Below are 21,783 nucleotides of genomic sequence, written 5' to 3' on the forward strand. Positions count from 1 at the left end.
GTTTATCCTCACCATGCTTTTTCACCGACAAAGCTTTTCCCCCAGTTGGATCGTTTCCGGGAGTGACTGTCAAACGAGGGCCCTCTTTTTCTCCCTATGGACGTGCGCTCATATGTCGCAACGGTATACACCGCACGTACCTGTAACAGGTGTACGCGACGAACAACGGGAACGCGAATGGGAACGCGAGTCGACCGGCCGGACTCTCATCCGCACGGTAACTGTAACTTTACGGGCCTTTTTGCCGACCTTTTTGCGCAGCGCGCTGTTAGGGCCAATTTCGATGGGTCTTCGAAACTCGGGCGTATATACGCACCGGGGGGCAAATACCAGGATCGCGAGGAGGGAAGTCTCAGGAAATCCGAGGACTTCGCCGGAACGAGTCGGCGGCGTCGTTTACGGGTCGGCGGGCTGCGGAAAAGCCGAACGTAATCCGCGGCCTCTCGGAACGCCGTCCACGTGTATACACCACGAGGCATTTAAAGGGGTATACGTGACTATCCGAGTGACTTTTAAAAATATGAAACAAACTTATGCGTACGTACGAACATACGTGTATAAGGATTCTGGGCCGATGTTTGCGAGGGCGGGCACAAACTTTGCGGACGCTTTGAAAATATCGGAGGAAAAACGAGGTTTCCACGTGTCAACGGACACGGGCATGTTGGGCGGAGTGGATAAAGGGCACTTGTTTGGAGTGTCGTTTTAAAAGTGGGAAAAAAAGACACTCTTGGGTGTAAATGTTGAGTTCGGAAGGATTTTATGAAATGATTTGGAATAAACGTGTGGTTACTTTTTATCGTAAGTGGGGGGGTTAATGTTTCTGATTGTTGTGTCCTCAATGTAGAAAATATGAAATAATGATAGGTTTCCATTTGTCAACGGTCACGGGCGCACGGGTATTCTTTTGGAGTATTTTTTATAAGTATGAAAGAAAGAAATTCTTGGAATTAAATTTGGAGTTTGTCGAGGCGTTTGAAAGAAATTCCTCTTATGGTTTGATTACACGGATGGAAGTTTTTAGTAGTAAGAGGGATTTCGTGTTTAATTGGGATTTTTCATCTTCCAGAAATACGGATGGTTTTTACGTGTACCCTTTTAAATGCCTCGCCCTGTACACGCGGTGGACGTATATTTGCATGTAGGCTCGCCGAGTTTATCCTCGCTGAGGAGATATTCTCGTCTCCGCAATCCAGGCGATCGTTCCGCGCGAAGAATCCGTCTGGATGCAGAGGGAATCGAGCCGCGATAGTAAGGGACTTATCTGCTAAAAATTACGTGTCATGTCATACCGTTGCCCGGTATAAATGTTATAACTTTATCTAGTAACCGCAATCACTTGACTACATTCTTTCGAAGCATCGCGTCTGCATGTAACGCCGATAAAAAAGTGATCGCAATTCTGCAAAAGTGCAGCCTCTGTGTTCAAAAGACTGTTATTACCTTGCGTAACTTGTAATTATCAACTGTTTCATCACCGTGGATATGTATGCACTCTAAACAGTGTTAAGGACATTAAGAGTAATAATTAAGTTACACTTAAATTGCTGTTGAATTAAAAGCGGTGACTATTTTCCCGAGCAAGAGTTTATCAACGAGATTAGTTTCTCAATTAGGATTTAAGACTTCCGCAACCATTGTTCCTTAATATCGACTTCCGGGTTGGAGTCGCATTTAATATCGCTAGTCGTGCCAACGTTTTGCAAATATCCTGGTTTGCATCATCACCACTTGGAAGAGCGCCGATGTCAATGAGCCTCCTCGACGAGTCCCTTTTTGCAGGACAGCGCTGATAACGTCGTTTGACTTTAACACCAGATAGCGGTGCATCGGTCTTGGCTCTATTTTAATGGACGTATTTTAAATCCGTATCGCGCCCAGGTTCAGCCGAGGTTCCTCTTCGAGGATCTTTCCTCGATTATAAATACTCCGATACCGCAACTCGTTAGGGGAAGGAACTATTTTTTTTTTCTTTTTTTCGTTTACCTTCGGTAAGGAAATCCATTAGGAAAGTGGTCCCGGAAAGCGGCTGGCTCTAATTCTTTTTTGAGTTCTAAGTTGGGCGAGCCCGTCTTGAGGGTCCCTTCCGGTCCTGGGTTTGTCGGAAGAAATTCGAGAACGATCAGACTAAGGAGTACTCGAGTCGGATTTATTTTGTCAGGGATAATTATTCAATTTTTGATATCCACCCTATCTGAGATTGATGTACTCGCGCGTGTGTATAGGACTCTTGGGTATTCAGACTGAAATGGTCCTGGAAAGTACCGACTGGGGTGAAATTAAAAATCAACGAACACGTTTTCCCCCCAATCGATAAATCGGTCGAGTGATCGATCGAGATATCGAGACTCGTCGCACCCAGTCCTGAGACCGAAACGGTACTCGACGTCGGGCCGACTTTTTCTACTGACGTTTACACGTCACGCGCGGCTCTCCCGTCCTCGGTTGTGTCGCGTTACACATCGTGTATACAAAACGCGTTATACATTTAATAACGGGCATGACAATTGAGAGCACACGTAATTCGTGTCGACGATCGTCGAGGCCGCGTCCTCGCGAGCGTCGCGCGTCGCGCGTTGAATTCCAGAATTGAATTGGTGCATTTCTAGTTCTCCGATTGGGTAGACTCGTAACATTTCCATCCTCGTGTGTAAAAGTGCCTAAATTCTTCCCGTAAACCCAACCCTGGGAAGAAATTTACCAGGAATGAGGATTTATTCCTTATTTTCAAGAATATATCATCGTCTCGCTCGCTACGGCATTAAATAATTTGTGGTCCCTCAGTAATCTCATGTAATTTAAAATTCATTTTAACACACATTTCAACCATTATAAAGTCTCGGATACGTCCCCAAAAAGGAATTATTTCCTTAGAAAATATTTTTACCGATTCAGATATCTCGAGGAGATTTAGGATTTTAGCACCGAGATATCTTGACTGGATTCTTTCTGGAAACTTAATCTCAAGGGGAAATTTGCTGATGTCAATTATATTGGACAATTAGAATCTACCTTAACAATCATTGTAAAGTCTTATATTTCTGTACAATAATTATTTTTATAGCCAAAAAAAAATTAGAACTGAATTGGATACAATTACTTTCAAGCGATGCAGGATCTTAGCGCCGAAAAAGAAAATAACGTGGCTCGTAGGAAACCAATTTTGTTGGTAAACTCCTACGGTAAATAGAGAGTTATGAACTCCCTCTAACTGCGCTTCCCCGACTCTTATCCAAGCAGTTCTCGCTGTAATAAAACGTTTCTCCTCGCTCCTCGAAAAATCGAGCGCAGTTTCGATTTTCGGCCAGACCCGTTTCGACGGCCTCAGGAAAAATTCACGTTAGACAGCTGCACCTTCCTAGCCGTGCACCTGGCTCTCCTGGCCCCGACGATTGGCCTCTATTCGTTGTCCTCGACCACGATTGGTCAAACACTGGCAGGGGTACACCTGGCCAGAGACAACCTCTATAAGTACCCCATCGCCATTACAATGGATTAATGCCTCGTACTTAAAATGGGAAGCTCCCACGTTACATCGAGTGCAATCTGTCGAGTTAAGTCGGCCGCAAATTTACTCCCTAAATTATCTCTCTTTTGCGGGTATAAATCATTCCTATAGGAGCTTTAAGGCCGATTCAAACATGTCTGTACCGTGTCCGTGATATATCCATGCACTAATGGAAATAATGGCTTTATCCGGTATGGAATTGGTACGGAAATGTATGAATGCTCCGATATAAATCTAAGATGACATTTCCATCGGTACACGGACGTGCACGGACATGGTACGGATACGGTACGGATACGTTGAACCGATCTTTAAACGGCCTGAAATCAATGGATTTAGAGGTACTGCCTTCGTGGAAAGAAATTGTGTTTTGATCCGCTCTTTGTACGCGTTATTCTGGATCGTAGCTTCGGTCAAAGTAAGTGCCCGATGTAAAAGCGATATTAGCCCGAGGTTCGAGATTTAACCTTAGGCTTGGTTCTCCATGCAGCCCCACCGCCGACGGTTTCATCACTCGCCGTGAAAGGGACGGCCGCGACGAGCGACTTGAAATGATTCACCCGAGGTACATATGTACGATACGTATGTACATCGTATGTACCTTAGTGCGCTCTTCGGAAGAAGGGGATCCCCCTGGCTTGTCGAAACCTCTCGTGGAATCGGGAAAAGGGAAGCTAAGCCTGAATGAATTCATATCCATCTTACGGAGAGAGCTGGTCGGACTCGACTAATTCGGCGCCTCGGAATCACTAGATGTGGTCGCTCTTCTCTCTCTCTCTTTTTTTTCCCCTCGGTCAAAAAGGCCGGCATAATTTCGAGATGGAAAGAAAAAAAAAAAAGAACAGGAGCCGAAAGTATGACCAGCTGCTTCTTGAATTTCGTTCGTGTTAGCTGCCACTTGAAAATTCCATGTACATCCTGGGTGCTCCAGATTGGCCAGTAAGGCAGCCGGCGAAATCTCCTTGAAAGACCGGAGGAAAGTATCCATTAACCTCTTTTTCTTTTTTTTTCTTTTTTATATACATTCCTCGAAAACTTGATCAGTCAAAAGTTACGGGCGATCGAAGTCGACGGAATCGCCCACACGGAAAAACGCGAAATTTTAATCACTTTTAACTCCCATCTCTCGGGGAAGTATTGGACATTTTTCGCGTGGAAAGTTCCTCGATGTAAGTTCACGTCGGCCCGGCGCAAAGTCCTTACGTTGTTATTACCTTTTCGAGAGAAATTCTTATCGCGAGTTTCCTCCGCCGCATTTTAATACAATCAATTCTTACGGTTTCCCTTATTTTATCGCCACGCGAAATCGAGAGAAAAGGGGCTATTTAATCGAGCCAATTGAGTTTGGAGGGATATTGGGTGGATTAGGTTCCGCGGAAAGGGCGGAATTTCGTTTCCCCTCGAGAAAATGAGGAGGAAGAGGCGAGAAGGTGAAAGCGCGAAAGGTGGGTCTCTGGTGTTACCGGAACCCACCACGTTTCTCCTCCTTGTACGTGTATCCGCGTTCGCTCGCGTGTCGGTACACGCGAGACCTACCTTACCGGCCTCGTGCACTTCGCAAGGTTTGCACGGGCTGCACATGGGTGCGTCCAACGATGCGCGTCCTGAATTATTCATTCCCACGTCAGTCGTCGATTCGACCGTATGGAAACGTATGTGCCGCATACGCGTCCGCACGTTTCCATTTCTATTTGCGCGGGGAGAAATGTACGTTTAATTCAAACATCCCCCAGCTTGTTCTTTGCAAATTGCGCCCAAAAATTGAATTCCGCAGCGTTCAGCTGTTATCGCATAAACTGTTGAAGTTTCTAATTAGTTATCTAACTCTGAAAATACGTTTTTCCTTAAGTTCTGTTTTTAAAGATTGCCATTCAGGATGTCGGGCAAGTTTTTTTTATGTTGGATTAAAACTTAATGTCGAGATTTTAGTTTTGTCGTCTCTCTACATAAGTGTAGTGTATATGTATTTTGGGGCTCGGATGACGAGTGAGATGTTTATATGTCATAAACTGTGATCACTGTGATGCGGAAGTAAAAAGATTAAGAAAAATGTTACTCTCAATGTAAATGGATCTGTTTTGTATTTTTTAAACGCTATCATTAATGGGGGAAATTGCGTCTGCAGCAATTGCACTTATCTCCACTCGTAAGGACAAAGACCGACGCCTCGCGACTCGAGGCAACAATTTCTTGAATTTTCGACTAACCGCGCACTTCCTCCTCCTACGCAACGTCGATTGACTCGTTCCTTCATTTCCCGGATGATTTCCTATTTGCGAGTGAAACTCCTTCCTTGCATCCTCCGAGTCAGAGATAACTCGAGATATGACGCGTATTTTTAATTTCTGCGGAATCGTGATAGGGGGAAAATACGTAACTAATACGCGTACCTGCTTGCAAAACCGTTGCACTAATGGCAGCAATTGTTAGCTGCAATTGCAAGCCGTGTCGGTTCTGCTGTTATTACAGACGAGATCGAGGAATCTCGTTTTACATCTTTGATCGTTAGGTATGGAGCTCTTCCTAAGAATTTCCCCGCGTAAGCACAGGTGCAAAAATTAACAACGGTTATTTTCCTCGGAAGCTCACGCAACGGTTGCAGCAATATCTCCCTTCCAGTAATTTTCTTCAGCCTTTGTCGTCTCGTCCTTCGGGGATATAATCCCGCGCGATGCTCGCTCCTTGCGACTCTTCGGCAATGGCTCGCGTCAACGGCGATCGCAAATGAATATTAATGGGATATCATAAAGACGTGCTCGTTCGAGCGGCAATTTCAACGCGGGCGCCATATGTCATATTTTCATTTTCAGAGCGCCAGTGGCCGCAGACCGACGACGCGTTTGTGGGATTCTCTCTTTTTTCTTTTATTTCGACCTTTCTTGCCCCGTTAACATTGGCCGTAAAACGGGGAAACCGAGATCTTTTCCTCTCTTCCGAGCGAGAGAAAGAGCGCATTCCGGCGAACGCAATTACGCCGAGTCCACGTTAAGTTTGCCTATTGCTGATTTATGGAACATAAAGGGATATTGCACGTAACGTGCAGGATAAACACGTACGCTGGGGAATTTTATAGATGGAGCGGGTTTACAAATAATTGAGATACATCTTTCACGTGTTTACTGTTTTAATGAAAAATGGGCGCGTGGTCGTCACTTGTCTTGGAAGTGAAACCTCTTTCATTTTTATTCCACCTTAAATGCCAATCATCATCCGAGAGAATAACGCACTTATGCTAATGACAACATTTATGCATATTGTTTCGATGCCATTAACATTGAGATGAGTATAAACGGTACTTAGCTGTAAAGAGAATATAATTAAATAAATGTTTAACCTTTTCCTACGCTCCCATTTGTTAACACGCGACCTTATACTGCCGCGGCATAAGAAGTTTCACGTTGAAAAAAATGCAAAATGTGGATATTACGATTATGTCCTGGTATTGCTATATTTCCAAGACATGTAGTTCGATGCGTTTCTGTGAATCTACCCACTTGGCTGGTTATCCGCCTACCTATCCACTTAACTTTCTTCGGTTTGCCCACTTTTCGATTCCCCGCACATTTCTATTCCCAGCGGAGCCAATTCGAGTGTTGACTGTAAGGAAAAGCAAGATGGAGTCCACAGTGAGGACGGATCAATCGGGCCTGTTGGAAAATTCTTTCGTCCCGTACCAGGGAGAAAAAGAAAAGGGCGACATAACTTTACCTCACACCTAACGCCACATAATGGATGAAACGTGGGCGTTAATGTTTGAACGCTCTCGGGTTTGTCAAAATGCTCACGCACGTGGGCCGGATCGGCGGAACTCTTTGAGTGGCTTCTTTGTTCCGAATATAGTGCCGGGTTCCGGAGGAAAAAGAAACCCGTACACCTTGAACGGCCACGTTATTGCGTCAATTCCGCGCGTAAATAAAGGAGCCGATTAAAGTGATTGGACTTTTTTCGCTTTAAATGCTTAGTGTGCGACTTCTTAAAGTGATATCGCGGCCCATTAAATGGGCCGCAGCCTGTACGCCCGATAAAGTTTGTACCGTGGCCAATAGCGCTGATCCATAAAATTGGAAAAAGGTCTTTCCTTCGTGAATATGTAATTTTAATTGTAACGTCGATAAGACTAACAATACTTATACGTTGGAGACCATTTCACGATAGCATTTCAAATGTACCCATGTCTATATTTCTTCTTATCGTAAATCGGATAGCTCTAGAATGATAGATATTGAATTTAGAAAATAATATCTAGGTCAACGTAATTTATTTCCGCGTTCTATATTATACCGGTTTTTTCTTCAGTTCTTTTTTTTTTTTCCACGGACCCGTAATGCAAGTAGAGGTGACAGGATATGGAAATGAGGTCTGTTTAATTAGAACCGAAAGTTCTCCCCATCACCGATTCGGCTAATTGGAGTTATCAACTTGACCTCCACTCGGGGCGGAAAATTTGCCGTAGATTATTGGGACACCCAATATTCAAATCCGCCGCAGCTTATAGTCGAAGATCAATAAATAACGCGCTCGCGGTGTTAAGTGTCGATAGCGCGATGAATCCCAATTCTCCTCGGTATAACTCGTGGATTTATATCGGCCGACATTTACGCTTAGAAGCGAGTTAAATCCTAAATTGAACCTCGCGCTCCGAATTATACGACCGGGCACGCGTGCCTTCGAAAATTCAACTCGTGCAGATGGTTCTATTATTGACGTAATCTGGAGGGGTTAGTGTTACGATACTCTATCTTAAGTCTGTATAGGTCGCGATAAGTCGATGTCTCGCCCTGCGTTTACTGACATCGGTTCGATAAGGACTGAACGGTAAAAAATATAAGGGGGTCTCTGTGCTACTCTGTCACAGAGGCCTCGTAAAAGTGTCGATCCTGCGGCGAAGTGTCATCACTAATAATAACCCGAATATCGTACAAGTAGATTGAAACTCTTCGATGAATCATCATTTAAACAATGATAGAGAAAAAAATTATTATCTAAAGCTAAACCATCTTCCTGCTTTGGTGTAAATTTTGCTCGATTTACATGGCCGGTAATTCCCTCGGCACTTTACCTAATCCATTTACCAGACTAATGTTATTATTAATGGTGACATTAATAATAACCCGAACAACGTACAAAGTACTTGAAAATCCTCTATGAATAATTGCGGAGGAAATAATTATTGCCTAAAGTTAAACGATCCTTCTGTTTTAGCGCAAATTCGGCTCGATTTACACGGTCGGTAATTCCCTCTGCACTTTGCCTAATCTATTTGCCAGCCTAACGAGGTCCGCTTTCCTCATTCCAGGGCTCCAGAGATGACAGGACGAGCAGCGTGTCGGGTGGCCAACACCCACCCTCGCCAGTCTCCTCCTCGGCGACGACGACGACCTCCCCGTCGGTGTCTCCCTCGCCGGCCGGTGACATGCCGCTAGGGCGAGTCCTGATGGAGGCCGCCTTGCAGCAGGCCGCAGCCTCCTCGGGTTCGCATCATCCACCCCTGGCGGTCACTCCTCCGGGATACTGGCTCGACGGGACCGATCATCGGCATGCCCTCGACCTGGCCGGCAGGGCTCTTCTGTCCACGCAGCCGGCCTGGCAACCCAGGATCGACCAGGACGACACCGCCAAGTGCTACCGGCGCTTCTTCGTCGGCCGAGTAAGAACCAGATTTACTTTTAAAATCGACATTCAAGGTGACGTAAAAGTAGCGAAATTTCAATTTCTATTTCATTAGTTTATAGAACTTTTTAATAGAAATTGAAATTTCATGAGTGTCAGGACCTTCCTTATAGCCTCCATATCCACGTTAAAAAGTTTGAAACGATTCGGTGCCCCTAGTTCAGAGAAAAGTTTCATGAACGAGTGACCCCTCAGATGCTACTTTTACATCCCCTTAAACCTCTGCAATACAATTTTTCAAGCCGAGAAAGAAAATAATATCATGTGAAGGCGGCAAGTATGAACCTTAGCCAACAATTAATTTACAATTTATATACGAACTCCTTGGTTACGGAGCGATACAATAAGATGCCAAGTTAGGTTGTGCCGGGCAAATCGAATAGGGCTTATGAAATATTTATACACTGAAAAAAAGAATTATTCATGAACCGAAGACATGTTGCGTCGAAACCGTACGAATTTATTTGAATCAAATAATTATTCTTTGAATTAAGAATATATTCTTTTGGTACTATTCAAAGAAATATCTCTTCGGTTAAATGATCATTTTCTTTCAGGATATATGTGTACGTTACTTCAAAGTCACGTGATGTTATAGAGGGTTAGGTCAGGATATCTCACGAACGTCTCATCGGAAAGGTACTTCACCGTAGGTCATTTGGTGCGCGCGTCGATATTTCTCAAGGAGGAGAAATCGATTTCCAATTAAACGGCTAAGTTGACCTTCGAGTTGGGTAAAGAGAGCAGGATGTAAAAATCAGGTGTACGGAGTTCTCAGGAAGTTTGACCTGAAGAGATGTAGGTCTATCCGTGTTCCCAGCTAATTGTGCCACCCGGTGCATGCGGTACATATATAAGCATATGCATGGAGCGAGTCTTCATAGGACGAGACGCTCCCCCAAGTCCTGAATCTTTCACTTGGATTACGTCTTATAACTCTTAGAACGTCATTCGGCATGAATTTGGCCCTTTCGTCACGGCCCTGGAATAAAAGGGCGAGGCGATCCTCGAGTCACCCTGACGTCTCGGAACGCATCTCCAACGCAGAAAACCCGCTCGTCGGGGATGGGGAAATCGATGAAGATCACCGCAGGGGATGGCCACCCTGAATGCGAGCTCTCGGATGCCCTCTCGTTTCTCCTCTGCCCTCTGTGCCTAACTATGACGTGCTTTCGACCTCCCGAGACTGAGGGCCGAGTATCTCGACGAAGCATCGGCAACATCTCGTGGAGGATCTTGCGGATTCATAGGGCAATCTCGGTATACCCAGGAGTTCCGGAAAAAAGTCTTGCAAGGATTCCCCACAACAGGCAATTTTTAAACCCCTCCCTTGAACACCCAGAGCAACGCCAATGGGTTGGGAAAAAGAATATCACGATTCTCCTTTGAGAATTCAACCCATAAAGAGTATATTCACATCATGTTTATTTAAAAAATAGGAATTATGCAAGGAGTATCCTTAACGACGAAGTTCCCATTTCTGTCCACGGGGATAATGGTAATCGACTCCACACTAGGTCGTGTATCCTTCTTTAGGAATAAAAATCGTTGGTGGTTCGAGTTAACTTTTTCTCGACTTCCCGCAAAGATCTTGCAAGAATTTCCTCCAACGCCAAGCAATTTTTAAGCCCCTCGCATCGTAATGTTTGTTAAAGAAAAAAAAATAATAAAAACGGGAATTATGCTAGTAGTATCCTTAACGACGAAGTTCCCATTTCTTTCTGAAGGGGTTAACGGCAATCGACTTCACAGTAGGTCGTGGCGTAACGATAATACTTTTGCGGTAACAATCGTTGCAGGTTCGAGTTAACTTTTTTTCTCAAGTCCGCCATCGCGGTTGTAAGTGGTCCTCGCAAGTATAATAATTAACCGCGGAGGCTGAGAGTAATCGTTTCCTCGTCGAAGATGGCCCTTAGGGCCGTCGCGGTCCTCCGAGTGAGCAAGTGTAATATTCCTCGTCCGCGCACGTACCTTGTAGCGTACCTTGGATCAGAGCCACAGGAAAGGAACACTTTGGTTCTACGTGGGAGTGGGAAAGTTCTCACAGCCTCTGCCGATGTCCGACGTCGAGGCTTCCAACCACCCTCCTTACATCGGACGGTGATCTTTCATCGCGCACCTCGGGGGACCCCTTCCATGGGTGGCTTTGCTCTTCCGCTTCCTTCGGGTTCCCCGAGTAGCTTCTGCGCTTCCCCCGATTCTAGGTTGCGTAAAATCCCATTTAAACGAAGAAAGGACACCTCACTCTGTCAGTCTTTTTATCCCCCTTCCTTCTTTGATGCAGGAAAAATTGAAACAACCTGCAGCTCGCTGGTGGCTTGTTAAAGCCTATGAGCCATGAAAATCATAACTCAGTTTTATGACAGCGATTTGGCTGATATCGATTTTCGCGTGTATCGCATTTCATGATATTATAAAACTTTACGCTGTATTACGGAGGCAACAGCAATTCATAACTAGACCCTTAAGGCGATATGAAAGTGGTATATGAGGGGTCTCTTTTATGAAACTTTACCTCAAACTGCGGGAATGAAATTTTACGAATGTGGAGGCTCTAGTCCTAACACTCATGAAATTCATTTTTTTTTTAAATACAAAATTAAAAATGTTGGTTAACAGATTTTTTTATATTGTGAAATTTCACGGATGTTATGGCGTTCCCTAGGGCCTCCATGTTCACGTGGAAAAGATTTCAAAGGATTTCGTACGTCCAGTTTAGAGGAGAGTTTTATAAACGAGTCCCCTCGGATACCACTTTCATATCACCTTAAGCTCATCTCGACATCTCTCTTTGTTCTCAGATATCTCAGGTTTTTGTGTAATCTCACGATGGTGAAAGAGTCTCCTGCAATTTAATGCGTAGAGATGATGAGAAAAACCTGGCAGATAAGACCAGTAATATTTCGAGAATGCGAGTTTTTGTTTCTTTAAAAGAAATCACGTAAACCCCCGAGGCTTGAATGTCCTGTGGACTTAAAAAGAGGGATTGAGATGAAGAGGGATAAACGCGGTGGAAGTGGGAAAGAAAGTCTAGATTGAAAATCTGCCGTATTACCGCCGAGCGTTCAAAAGCCAGAAGTATAATTGGAGTTGCAGGAGCGTACGGTTACAGTTACAATACTAATTGCCCCGCACAGTCTCATCATGCCAGGGCAAACGCGATACATAGAGGCGGTGCAATTACGTAGGTAGCCGTATATATCCCTGACAGGCTCAATTATTATTTTCCTTCCATCTGCATGGGCCAAGTCACGCTCTGTTTACTCATCCACTGCGGATAGTACCACCCAGTCTACCAGATATCAGTCTTATCAACGCAAGATTAAACGTTAAATTGAAACGACTTGATCAAAGCGTAATAGTGTCCCTTCACCCGATCGTTTTGCTATTTCGATCATTTCAATTCTCACGGACAGTTTGGCGGTACCGACAATCTCGGATTTATTTCTCCAGGTTTTAATGCGAAGTGAACCCGTCCGGATTTTTTCGTCGCCGCGTACATTCCGCCGATATATCGCAATCCGTCCCGCACATATCGATGTGACCATTCGCGCCGTAAAGCACGTAGGTTGTATGCCGAGCCCAACCCGATCTTGGCGCCGACTCCGTCGGGAAACTCTTCGGGAATGGTGTCTCGAAAGAGAGTTCCGAAGCGACCGAGCCCACGGGGGCGAAACTAACAAGCCGGAAATATTCCCATTCGAGTTACGAAACCCGCCCAGCCGCCGAAAGAACGTCGACTAAGTCATGGAGAAGTACTGTGTCACTTCGCGCAACGATGTATTTAAAGCCACGTGAAAAATAGAATCCTCCTCTTTCCTGTAACTAATTACGATATGGGCTCACCGGAGACGAGAAACGCGCGGAGGAGGATATCCCTCTTTTATCCTGAAAATTGTTAAAAATGTTTCTGGAACGACAGACACAAAACGTATATTGAGTAGATGTAGAATGTACGTAAAGTATACGTAAATTATACATATTTCGGAAAATTGACCTAATCACGGATACCAGCCACGAGCCTTATCTTCACGAGTCGTCATACAGTGTAACAGAACATTTCTATTCGGTATCCACCGATAAGATATAATCCTACATTTTTATTCGCCTGCATAACAAGTACTGAACTGTGTTTCTCCACGAGGTTGCGCAATAAGACGCCGTTCTGATCTCTTTTCGGCGCCGTTTTTATATCGATTCATCGGGAAGTGCCTTCCGAAGAGGATTTCCGAATCGGCTTCACCGCGTCCTCTAGGAGACGCAACGCTCCGACCTACGCACTTCGCGTCCATTACTCCATTGTGTGTCGGTGTACCAGGTACAACGCGCACTTATATGCCGACATTCCGCCGAGCTGCGCTATGCTATGCGGTCACGTACGGCGACAAGCTCTTTCAGAAATTTATAATGCAGATGCAGTTGGCCGCGCCGCATCCGGTCGCGCCGCGACGCGCGGCGTCGCGTCGACTTTTTTTCTTTCCGGACGGTCGTGGACTCCGCCATTCATTGGCGATTTCCGCTCGAGTCGGCACCCAGAACGGCTCGAATTTTTTCTATAGGCCGACCGTTATTGTATTTCATTGACCGTTAAAGTAAATCGCGTATTCTGGCTCGGCCACTTCGCGTTCGCATTTCGTTTCGACCCACTCTTGCGAACTCCCTGAGAACTGCCTTAAACAACCGGTTGATTGGCATGCGCTTGCAAGTTTCATTTTTATTTTTATTTTTATTTTTTTCCATATAAACAGTTAAGTGTGACTGACACTCGTAACTGCTGGATCAATCAGAAATGTTAACTGGATCCTTTCTACGTAAAAAGCGTTCCAATTCCCGTGGTAACTTATTTGGGTCGAAGGAAATCGTACGCAGGACATTCAAAATCTTCGAGACGTTACGCAAATTTTAACGCCAATCGTCACTTCTTACAGAATTATTGTTATGTCTTATCATACGAAATCCACGAAACAATCAGTTCTCGGAGAGGAATATCGTTTTGCCTGATTTTCGGGTGGGTGGAAAATAGGGTGACTAGTCCTTCAACTCTTCCGTTTTAGACCGAGGCCAGGCGAGCGCCATAAACGACGTGCGTTACGACGGACGTTGAATTACAACAAAGGCGACGGACGTTGTATCGACGGCCGTTGAGACGATGCTCGCATGGTCCAGGGTTTAGAAATCCCATTTCCACGTTATTTAACGCCGCAGTTAATAAACGAGTATTTATTACAACCCATTTGGCCCAACCTTGGCGTACCGGTTCGACAGCGATTCTTCTTTATTTAGGCACGAAGTGCATACTCGGTAGATAGCCAAAGAGAACAAAACGGGAAGAAAAGTGCGCCAGATCCCGGTGCCTCTCGAGGCTCGCCTTCAAGCAGCGGCAATAAAACCTGTTACTTTGTGCTCTGTCGAAACAGGAGCACGTGAACCTGGTGGGCCGGGACAGCGAGAGCGGCCCCGTATTAGTCTCGGTGAAGGCGGAGACGGTCGCCGGGCAGGAGCATTGGCGCGTCCTTCTGCGGCTGCGGACCGGCTCGGCGCACGAATTGGTACCGGCCTCCACGCTCGGGCCGAGTCCTTCTCCGGCCAAAATGGTCAAGGTAAGTCGAGGGAAAGAGCGGGAAAGAAAAAGGAAAAGCGAGAGGCGCGCGAAAGCTCTTCGCAGTGGAATTCACCGAGGTACCGTTCGCCAGGTTTGTCGAAACCCTCGAAACGGTCCTCTTTTTACGCGCCCAACGCGGAGATGGCGAAAGACGCGCGGCGTAACGGGTGCGTAATTGCACGCCGAGCCCTGCGAATATTTAAATGGGAGCGGATTAAACGATCATTTCCCATCGCGTTGGCCGCACCAATAATCTGAATTGCAGATCGAAGTGCGATCGGCACGGATGGGAGGTGTCGGCGCTTCGTGCGAATGTTCGGGGAACATTGTTCGCCGTCAATCGAGGCGACGCGCGGGGCTCGCCGCGGCACAAAGAAACGCCCCGCGGAACTACCGATACTCCTCAAGTGTAATTAAAACGAAGCCCTGGAAAGCACTCGTTCTCTCGGTGCGCCGTTAATTCGGGCCGTGCGCCGTGTTTGCGGTGCTCTCCGGCACGAATTCCCTCGGAGTGGAATTAAGAGCGGCCGTGACGGAATCGTCGATATTAACCGCGGGACCGTCTTTCCGTATGTTGGAGGTGTTCGGTAATGTCGGCAATTTCTATTTGAACAGGTGATCAACGAGTCGTTGAACGTGAACTCGTTGTTGCCCGTGGTATGCTCCGGAGCTGGCGCCTTGATCGCCAGGTACGACGAGCACGCCCTGGTCTCCAGGTTCAAATTCGGCGTTCTGCACCAGCGGGCTGGCCAGGTCACCGAGGAACAGCTCTTCGGCAACAGGCAGATGACGCCGGCGTTCCAGGAGTTCCTGGACCTGCTCGGCCAGAGGATAGACCTGAAGGATCATAAAGGGTACTTAACGACCTCGCCAACCGACCGCTCTCCGGACCTCGACAGTTTTCTTACGTCCCACCTGACGGTACCTTAAGGTGGCAAGAAACCGGCGTCCGAAGGATCTCGTTTATGAAACTTTTCTCCGAATTGGGTGCACCGGAGTATTCGAATTTTACAACATGAATAAGGAGGCCCTGAGGAAGGTTCTGACCTCCAGGAGATTTAATTCTTTTTTTTTATTTTGTTTGTAAGTCTTTTGAAATTCTGTATAGCAAATGACATTTCATGGGGGTCGGGACATTTCTTAAAGTGGTATTCCCGTGGAAAAATTTCAAACGATTCGGCACCCTCGGTTCGGAGAAAACTTTGGTAAGCCATTGATTTCTCAGATGACACTTTCATGCCACCTTAACTGTTTCTTTTTTATAAGATCAAAACGCTTCCTAGTTAAAATCTCTTTTCCTCTCAGCTAGGGTATTTAAGTGAAAGTTGATATATTGTAGAACGGTAGCGGTAATCCAATCTGCATGGTTAATATTAACGTGGGGTTTTTTTATTTTTCTCAGTTACCGAGGAGGCTTGGATACTCGACATGGCCAAACGGGTGACTCCGCCGTGTACGAAGTGTTCCGAGGCAGAGAGGTCCTCTTCCACGTTGCCTCTTTACTCCCTTACAGTCACGGAGACTCTCAGCAGCTGCAGCGCAAGAGGCACATCGGTAACGACATCGTAGCCATCATCTTCCAAGAGGAACCGACTCCTTTCAGCCCTGACATGATAGCTAGCCACTTTCTTCACGCGTTCATCGTCGTACAAGTTGTGGAGCCTTGCGGTCCTAACGCCAGGTAACCGATAACAAACATTGTACACGTGAACAGAAAATCGAGCTCGGCAGCTCGATCAATAGCCTTCCACTTCCTTCATTGCAAAATTTCCTACTTCCTTATCTTATCAACAGGTATAAGGTCAGCATCACGGCAAGAGACGACGTGCCCTGGTTCGGTCCTCCATTACCGACCCCCGCGGTTTTCCTCCGAGGCGTCGAATTCAAGGAGTTCCTCCTCACGAAGCTGATCAACGCTGAAAATGCAGCCTACAAGGCTGAGAAGTTTGCAAAGCTAGAGGTAAGGTACCACCGAGTCATACGGGTATTATCAGCCCCGCGGGTGTACTCAACAAATACTGCTAAAGGCGTTTACGAGGGACGGCAGATGGAACTTGTAGGAGTGAAAACTACTTACCTTATTTTTCTGCCTTCCCGTTTCGCCGTTTCCTCGACAGCGTCTTTACCGGTAATTCCATCGAAGCGAGCGGCTAATCTATTCCCGTATTTCGTTTTCCCCGATAACCAGCTGCGAACGAGGTCAGCTTTGTTGGAGTCTCTGACGGAGGAGCTGCAGGTGAAGACGAACGAGTTCCTGGGAGCTGGATACGGCATCGGGGAACCCGGGGTAGCCGGAGTTTCCGGTACCTGTGGAGGTGCCAACAGCGTGGGAGGAGTGTACCCGGTGAGTCCCACCGGGAGCGACGCGTCGACCTCGGCGTCAGGTTCCGGTGGCGGAGGAAGCGGTTCCCGATTCATCGACACCGTCCGGAAGGCGCTCATATCCCGCGTACGGAACGCATCCACGGATAGCGTTCCCCAGCAGCTGGCCAGGAAGACATCTTCGGAGCCGAGCCCGCCGAGCAATCGGCAATCCTCGAAGAACTGCAACAAACGTTCCATCGAGCCCATCTCCAGCCCCCTGGGTTCGCCAGAGCTCACCCCGAAGAGGGATCCTGATCGTGGCAACCACGATGGGACCTCTGTCTCCGATAGCTGCGAAAGCAGCCCCACGATGTCAGGATCTCAACAGCAAAGCGATAAACCTGCGGAAAATGGCGCCGTCGTTGTTGCAAACGGCTCCACCTGCTCGTCCATTGTCACTGTCAACGTCGTCGCTCCTATCGCGAATGTACCCTTTGCCTCTGGGGCGAATCACGAAAAGTCTGCGGCCAATGTCGCTGCTGGGAACATCGGATCCATGGGCACCATCACTGGGAGCGTCTTTCCTGCCACCTCCTCGAGCTGCCAATGGCTCAGTCATGAGAACTTCCGCAAACGGGAGGGATGCACTAGAGAGGTGGGCGAAAAGTCCGAGGGCCAACGCGTCGTTTCCGAAAGCGACGACAGCTCGCTAAATAGCGAATTAGAATTGGACCAAGCTGTGTACCTTGACAGCGACACGGGGTTAGAATCGATGAGCTCTGCAGAGACCCATGATGCTACCAGAAGCACGATCAAAGATGGCGGGGAGAACGAGACCCTGAGAATGGAAGTCACCAGGCTGAAGTGCGACAAACTGGACTTGTTGAGGCAAAATGTGGTATGTTTCATTTATGTTCGTTTTATTGGTATATTTAGGAATTACAGTTTTACTTCTTTTATTAATGTTGTAAATCGCCAATGATTAAGGTTGTAATTTGCATTGATGCTTGCAGACTTGCCAACGAGATATCAAGCGACTTCGGGAGAAGGAGCTGCAGCTGCAGTCCGATTTGGCCACCGCATCGAAAGAGATATTGCGGTTAAGAGCGATGTTGAAGGAATGCTCCACCGTCCCGCTTGACAATAACAATCAGCAACAAACGTCCACCGTGTGAACACCCTTGTGGATAACTTGGGTGAAATCTTCGACGAGAAGCCGTGGAGTCTATACAACTCGTTGAGTTTCGAGAGCGGGAAGAGCGTCGCAACGCTCGTCTGAGCTGAATAGTCAAACGGTTGGACATCAGGCGATGTCATGGTAAGGATTTAGAGGTCAATTCTTTATTCATGGAGCGATCTCGAATTGTTACGAGCGGAGGGAAGGGAGGCTCTGTGCTACGGAAGTAGTTGTCCGCCTTTCGCGAGAAATGGTTATCGGCTAATTTATAGGTAGTTGTAAGGTGCTCTCATAGTCATAGTGGAGAAACGTCCGGCTTCGTCGCGTAGATGTGAAGTCACATCCGGAGTGGAAGATGTACAGACGCTGGTTCCAATGATCCTGGATTTCCTAGATTTTCGCAGCCTTCGTTCCCCGGCATCCGAATGACCGAGCGCAAAAATGTTCGCATTGCATTTCCTGCGAGTGGATTCCACTTACTTATTTATTGCACGGACAATCAATGTACGCGCTTGTGCCAGCAGCGAGCGCTCAAGAAAGGTGTCTTTCGTTTTCGGAAATTCAGAGTCATTGGTACCACGGTTTGAACGGACACGTTCAAATCCGTGCTAAAGTCCCCTTAGGAGAATATTTATTTTCTCGTGGAAGTCTATCGAAGTATTAACGTCGAATACGAGGGTCCCACCCTCGTCCTCGACCTCTTTATGTTTTCTAGATTCAGTACTCCAAACCTTCGTTGGTAAAACTACCCTTCGGTACTTTGTACGTAGATATTAAATGTTTAGAGATAAGTTACACCAAATTTTTTAGAGAAATAGAATAGACATTGCACCACTAACTCTACCGCGTCGCAATTTTAGCACGGTACCACCGCGAGAGATCTAATTCAGAGGTGAAAATTTCTTCTCTCGTGCGACATCGAGAAAAGTAGGACGTAGTTTCAGGAGAGGAAGAGAGAGCGAGGGAAGGGAAAGGAGCGAATGAGCTGCGGGTCCGACCGTCCGCGAAAATGCCGTCTCAGGAACGATCAGAATCCTTTGACGAAAATATAATCCGCTAGAGAATTTCGTTATTTCCTGAAAGCCATTACGCTCGACTTGCCAGGCAATTCCGAGTAAAAATCGTATTAGAGTACTATCGTAGCGTAGGAGCAATTTAGGGCAATATGGAACTCGGGAGGACTCGAGGGAGAAATTATTAATCTTAAAAGCTTAACATGTATCGTGGAACCCGGCGAATTGTAGCATGTTAAGGGAAACTGTGCAAAATTGAGCAAGTCGTGGCGCATGGCTCGCGCGTACGAGATCGGCGAGCTGAAAGTAAATTTTTAACGAACGTTGAGGCCAGATCAGTATACGGGGAGTGCGTTGTATTTTTCGACGTGGTTCATCTTAAAAGAATGACTGGACGTGCCAGGCATTTCCGAGAGTCCGACTGTACAAAACCTAGTAGTTCTTCTTAACCCACCTTCCAGATGCATCTTCCAGTTCTCATCTATTCCTTCGATGTGTTTCCTCCTCTATTGCCGCCGTTGACCTCTGACTTTGCCGAGAATTCGCGCGTACGCAAGCTTGAGATAAACGGGGGTCGACCCATACCTAACGATACCAAAGTTTAAGGTAGTAAAGATATTTTTATTTTCCTACGTTTCTCCGTTTATTACACCGATGTAAGCGTGTAGTTTATTACTTGCCGTAAGCACGAGCGAGCAATTATCGAAGAGGTCAGCCACACGGGATTTCGACCAATGGAAGGAGTTTATTATTGTTTTTATTACTATTATTCATTGTTGTCGCCTAGAAATAAAGAGACAAACCTCTTAGGTCAATTGAAAAATGACGGGACACGCTTTATCCGCGAAGAGAGCCAATTGAAGCTTAGTAATATAATTAAATGACCTGGTAATATATATAAATAAATATATATATATACGTCAAAAGATATTACGATAAAATGGATTCTAAATCGACCTGGAAGGATTGACTCCGAAACGGCCTTTGTTGAAGGGCGGTTGATCTAACATTCCTAAATAATATTCGGCGAGCGTTCTTTGTACGTCCAAAAATGCGCGTTTATTTTTGAGAAGTATTACCAGCGCCCAGGTAGCATTTTTATGCGTCGACGTAGCATTAATCTGCAGGGTAAAAAAGAAAATTATAATGCCATTTTTACAATTGTATGATCCCTTGGACGAATTTTATTACGACGAACCGGATGATTAAGACCAAATATAAGTAACCGATATCGGCATTTTACTGATAATCGAAAGTTACACACCTATTCGCCATATGTGTTGAACATTCAGCTATCTGGGCGACACAATGTTTGCTACGTTTGACATATCAAGTATGACTGCTAAAAACAATATGCATCGTGTCCTTCGAGGCTTTTATTGAAAGCTGCATCGAACTTACGCTTTTTAACAATCTTTCTACCATGAGGCGTCTTCTACTCTTTGATTCGTCGATATTAATCAATCGGTCACCTGCCAACAGTCAGCTAACAATCGAAATTAGGGAGTCGAATTTAAAGTGAATTTAATAACTTTTCTAACCAAGGGAAAATATATCTAACACAGTGCTAGGATGCAATCATTTTGAACGCGTCGTTTAATCTACTTATTTTTCTAACACTGCGGAATGTGTAACATGATGTACATATGTGTGCATATCTTTTTATTCGAGTATATTTATTTGTCCTAATTTAGTGTAAATCTTTCGACGTAGCATCATTAGGTCTTTCATTCGGAAACTAACTGTTGCTCATGACGATTGAGTGTTTCGGAGAGTCATGGGACTCATAACTTTGCAACACCATTTCAACCACTGCCTTATATCGTGACACCAACAGACACGTCGCTTTGTTTTTCTGATTAACGAGATAGAAATTTATTTTTTGCCTATCACTAGCTCGGTATGATCGGTATATCGACGTTTCATCATATTTTTACATACTGTACATACGTGTAAGAAAATTCTCTTGTCTAGAACCGTAGAGTAAGACTGTCGCTCTATCTGAAGTCTAAGCTGAATTTATCGATTCTGACATGATTCCTACATTGGCCTTGTAGTACCGAGGATCGTAGCTTCAAAGAGGATATATCATTATTACATTGTCAAAGGGAGTCAACAGATTAGAAAAATCGATAGGTAGAAAACCAAATGTTTGGACAAAGAGAAGATGTATGCGAACCGCAAAATACCCGCGAAATTATGTCTGTTTCACGCGCCTGCTGAAAAAAAAAAGTGCATTTCTACACGTAATGCACTACACCCTTCCGTATCCCATTTCATGGGTCGTTTCAATCTCGATAATTGATCTACATTTCCGACATTCAATATTAAGACAGAGGAGAGATGAACCCTATAAGATCTGTGTAAAAAAATCTAATTCCGGACAGCGCATACCGATGTTGACGAGGCAGATCATGTTTTAATGTTCAAATGTCTAAGATTTGTACAATAAAGAAAAATAGTGCACGTGTCTGCAAGCTTCGTTATTCTCAATACAAGCTTGAACCTT

At 45.7% G+C, this 21,783-nt stretch overlaps 1 protein-coding gene across 7 annotated transcripts in view; it reads left to right on the forward strand.

The window, feature by feature from the left end:
- Positions 1-21,744, forward strand: part of LOC105700450 (rap1 GTPase-activating protein 1) — an 80,051-nt gene extending 58,307 nt beyond the window's left edge. For all 7 annotated transcript variants that reach the window (XM_012426285.2, XM_012426292.2, XM_012426308.1 and 4 more), the window contains 7 exons: positions 8,805-9,155; positions 14,596-14,778; positions 15,396-15,634; positions 16,183-16,461; positions 16,575-16,740; positions 16,969-17,982; positions 18,098-21,744. In XM_012426285.2, the coding sequence (XP_012281708.1) occupies positions 8,805-9,155; positions 14,596-14,778; positions 15,396-15,634; positions 16,183-16,461; positions 16,575-16,740; positions 16,969-17,982; positions 18,098-18,259 (2,394 nt within the window). In that variant the 3' untranslated portion in view covers positions 18,260-21,744. The remainder of the gene's footprint in view (positions 1-8,804; positions 9,156-14,595; positions 14,779-15,395; positions 15,635-16,182; positions 16,462-16,574; positions 16,741-16,968; positions 17,983-18,097) is intronic.
- Positions 21,745-21,783: the final 39 nt, after the last annotated feature.

This window comes from Orussus abietinus, unplaced genomic scaffold, assembly GCF_000612105.2.
Source record: "Orussus abietinus isolate OABI.00-Male unplaced genomic scaffold, Oabi_2.0 scaffold177, whole genome shotgun sequence".
NCBI lineage: Eukaryota > Metazoa > Arthropoda > Insecta > Hymenoptera > Orussidae > Orussus > Orussus abietinus.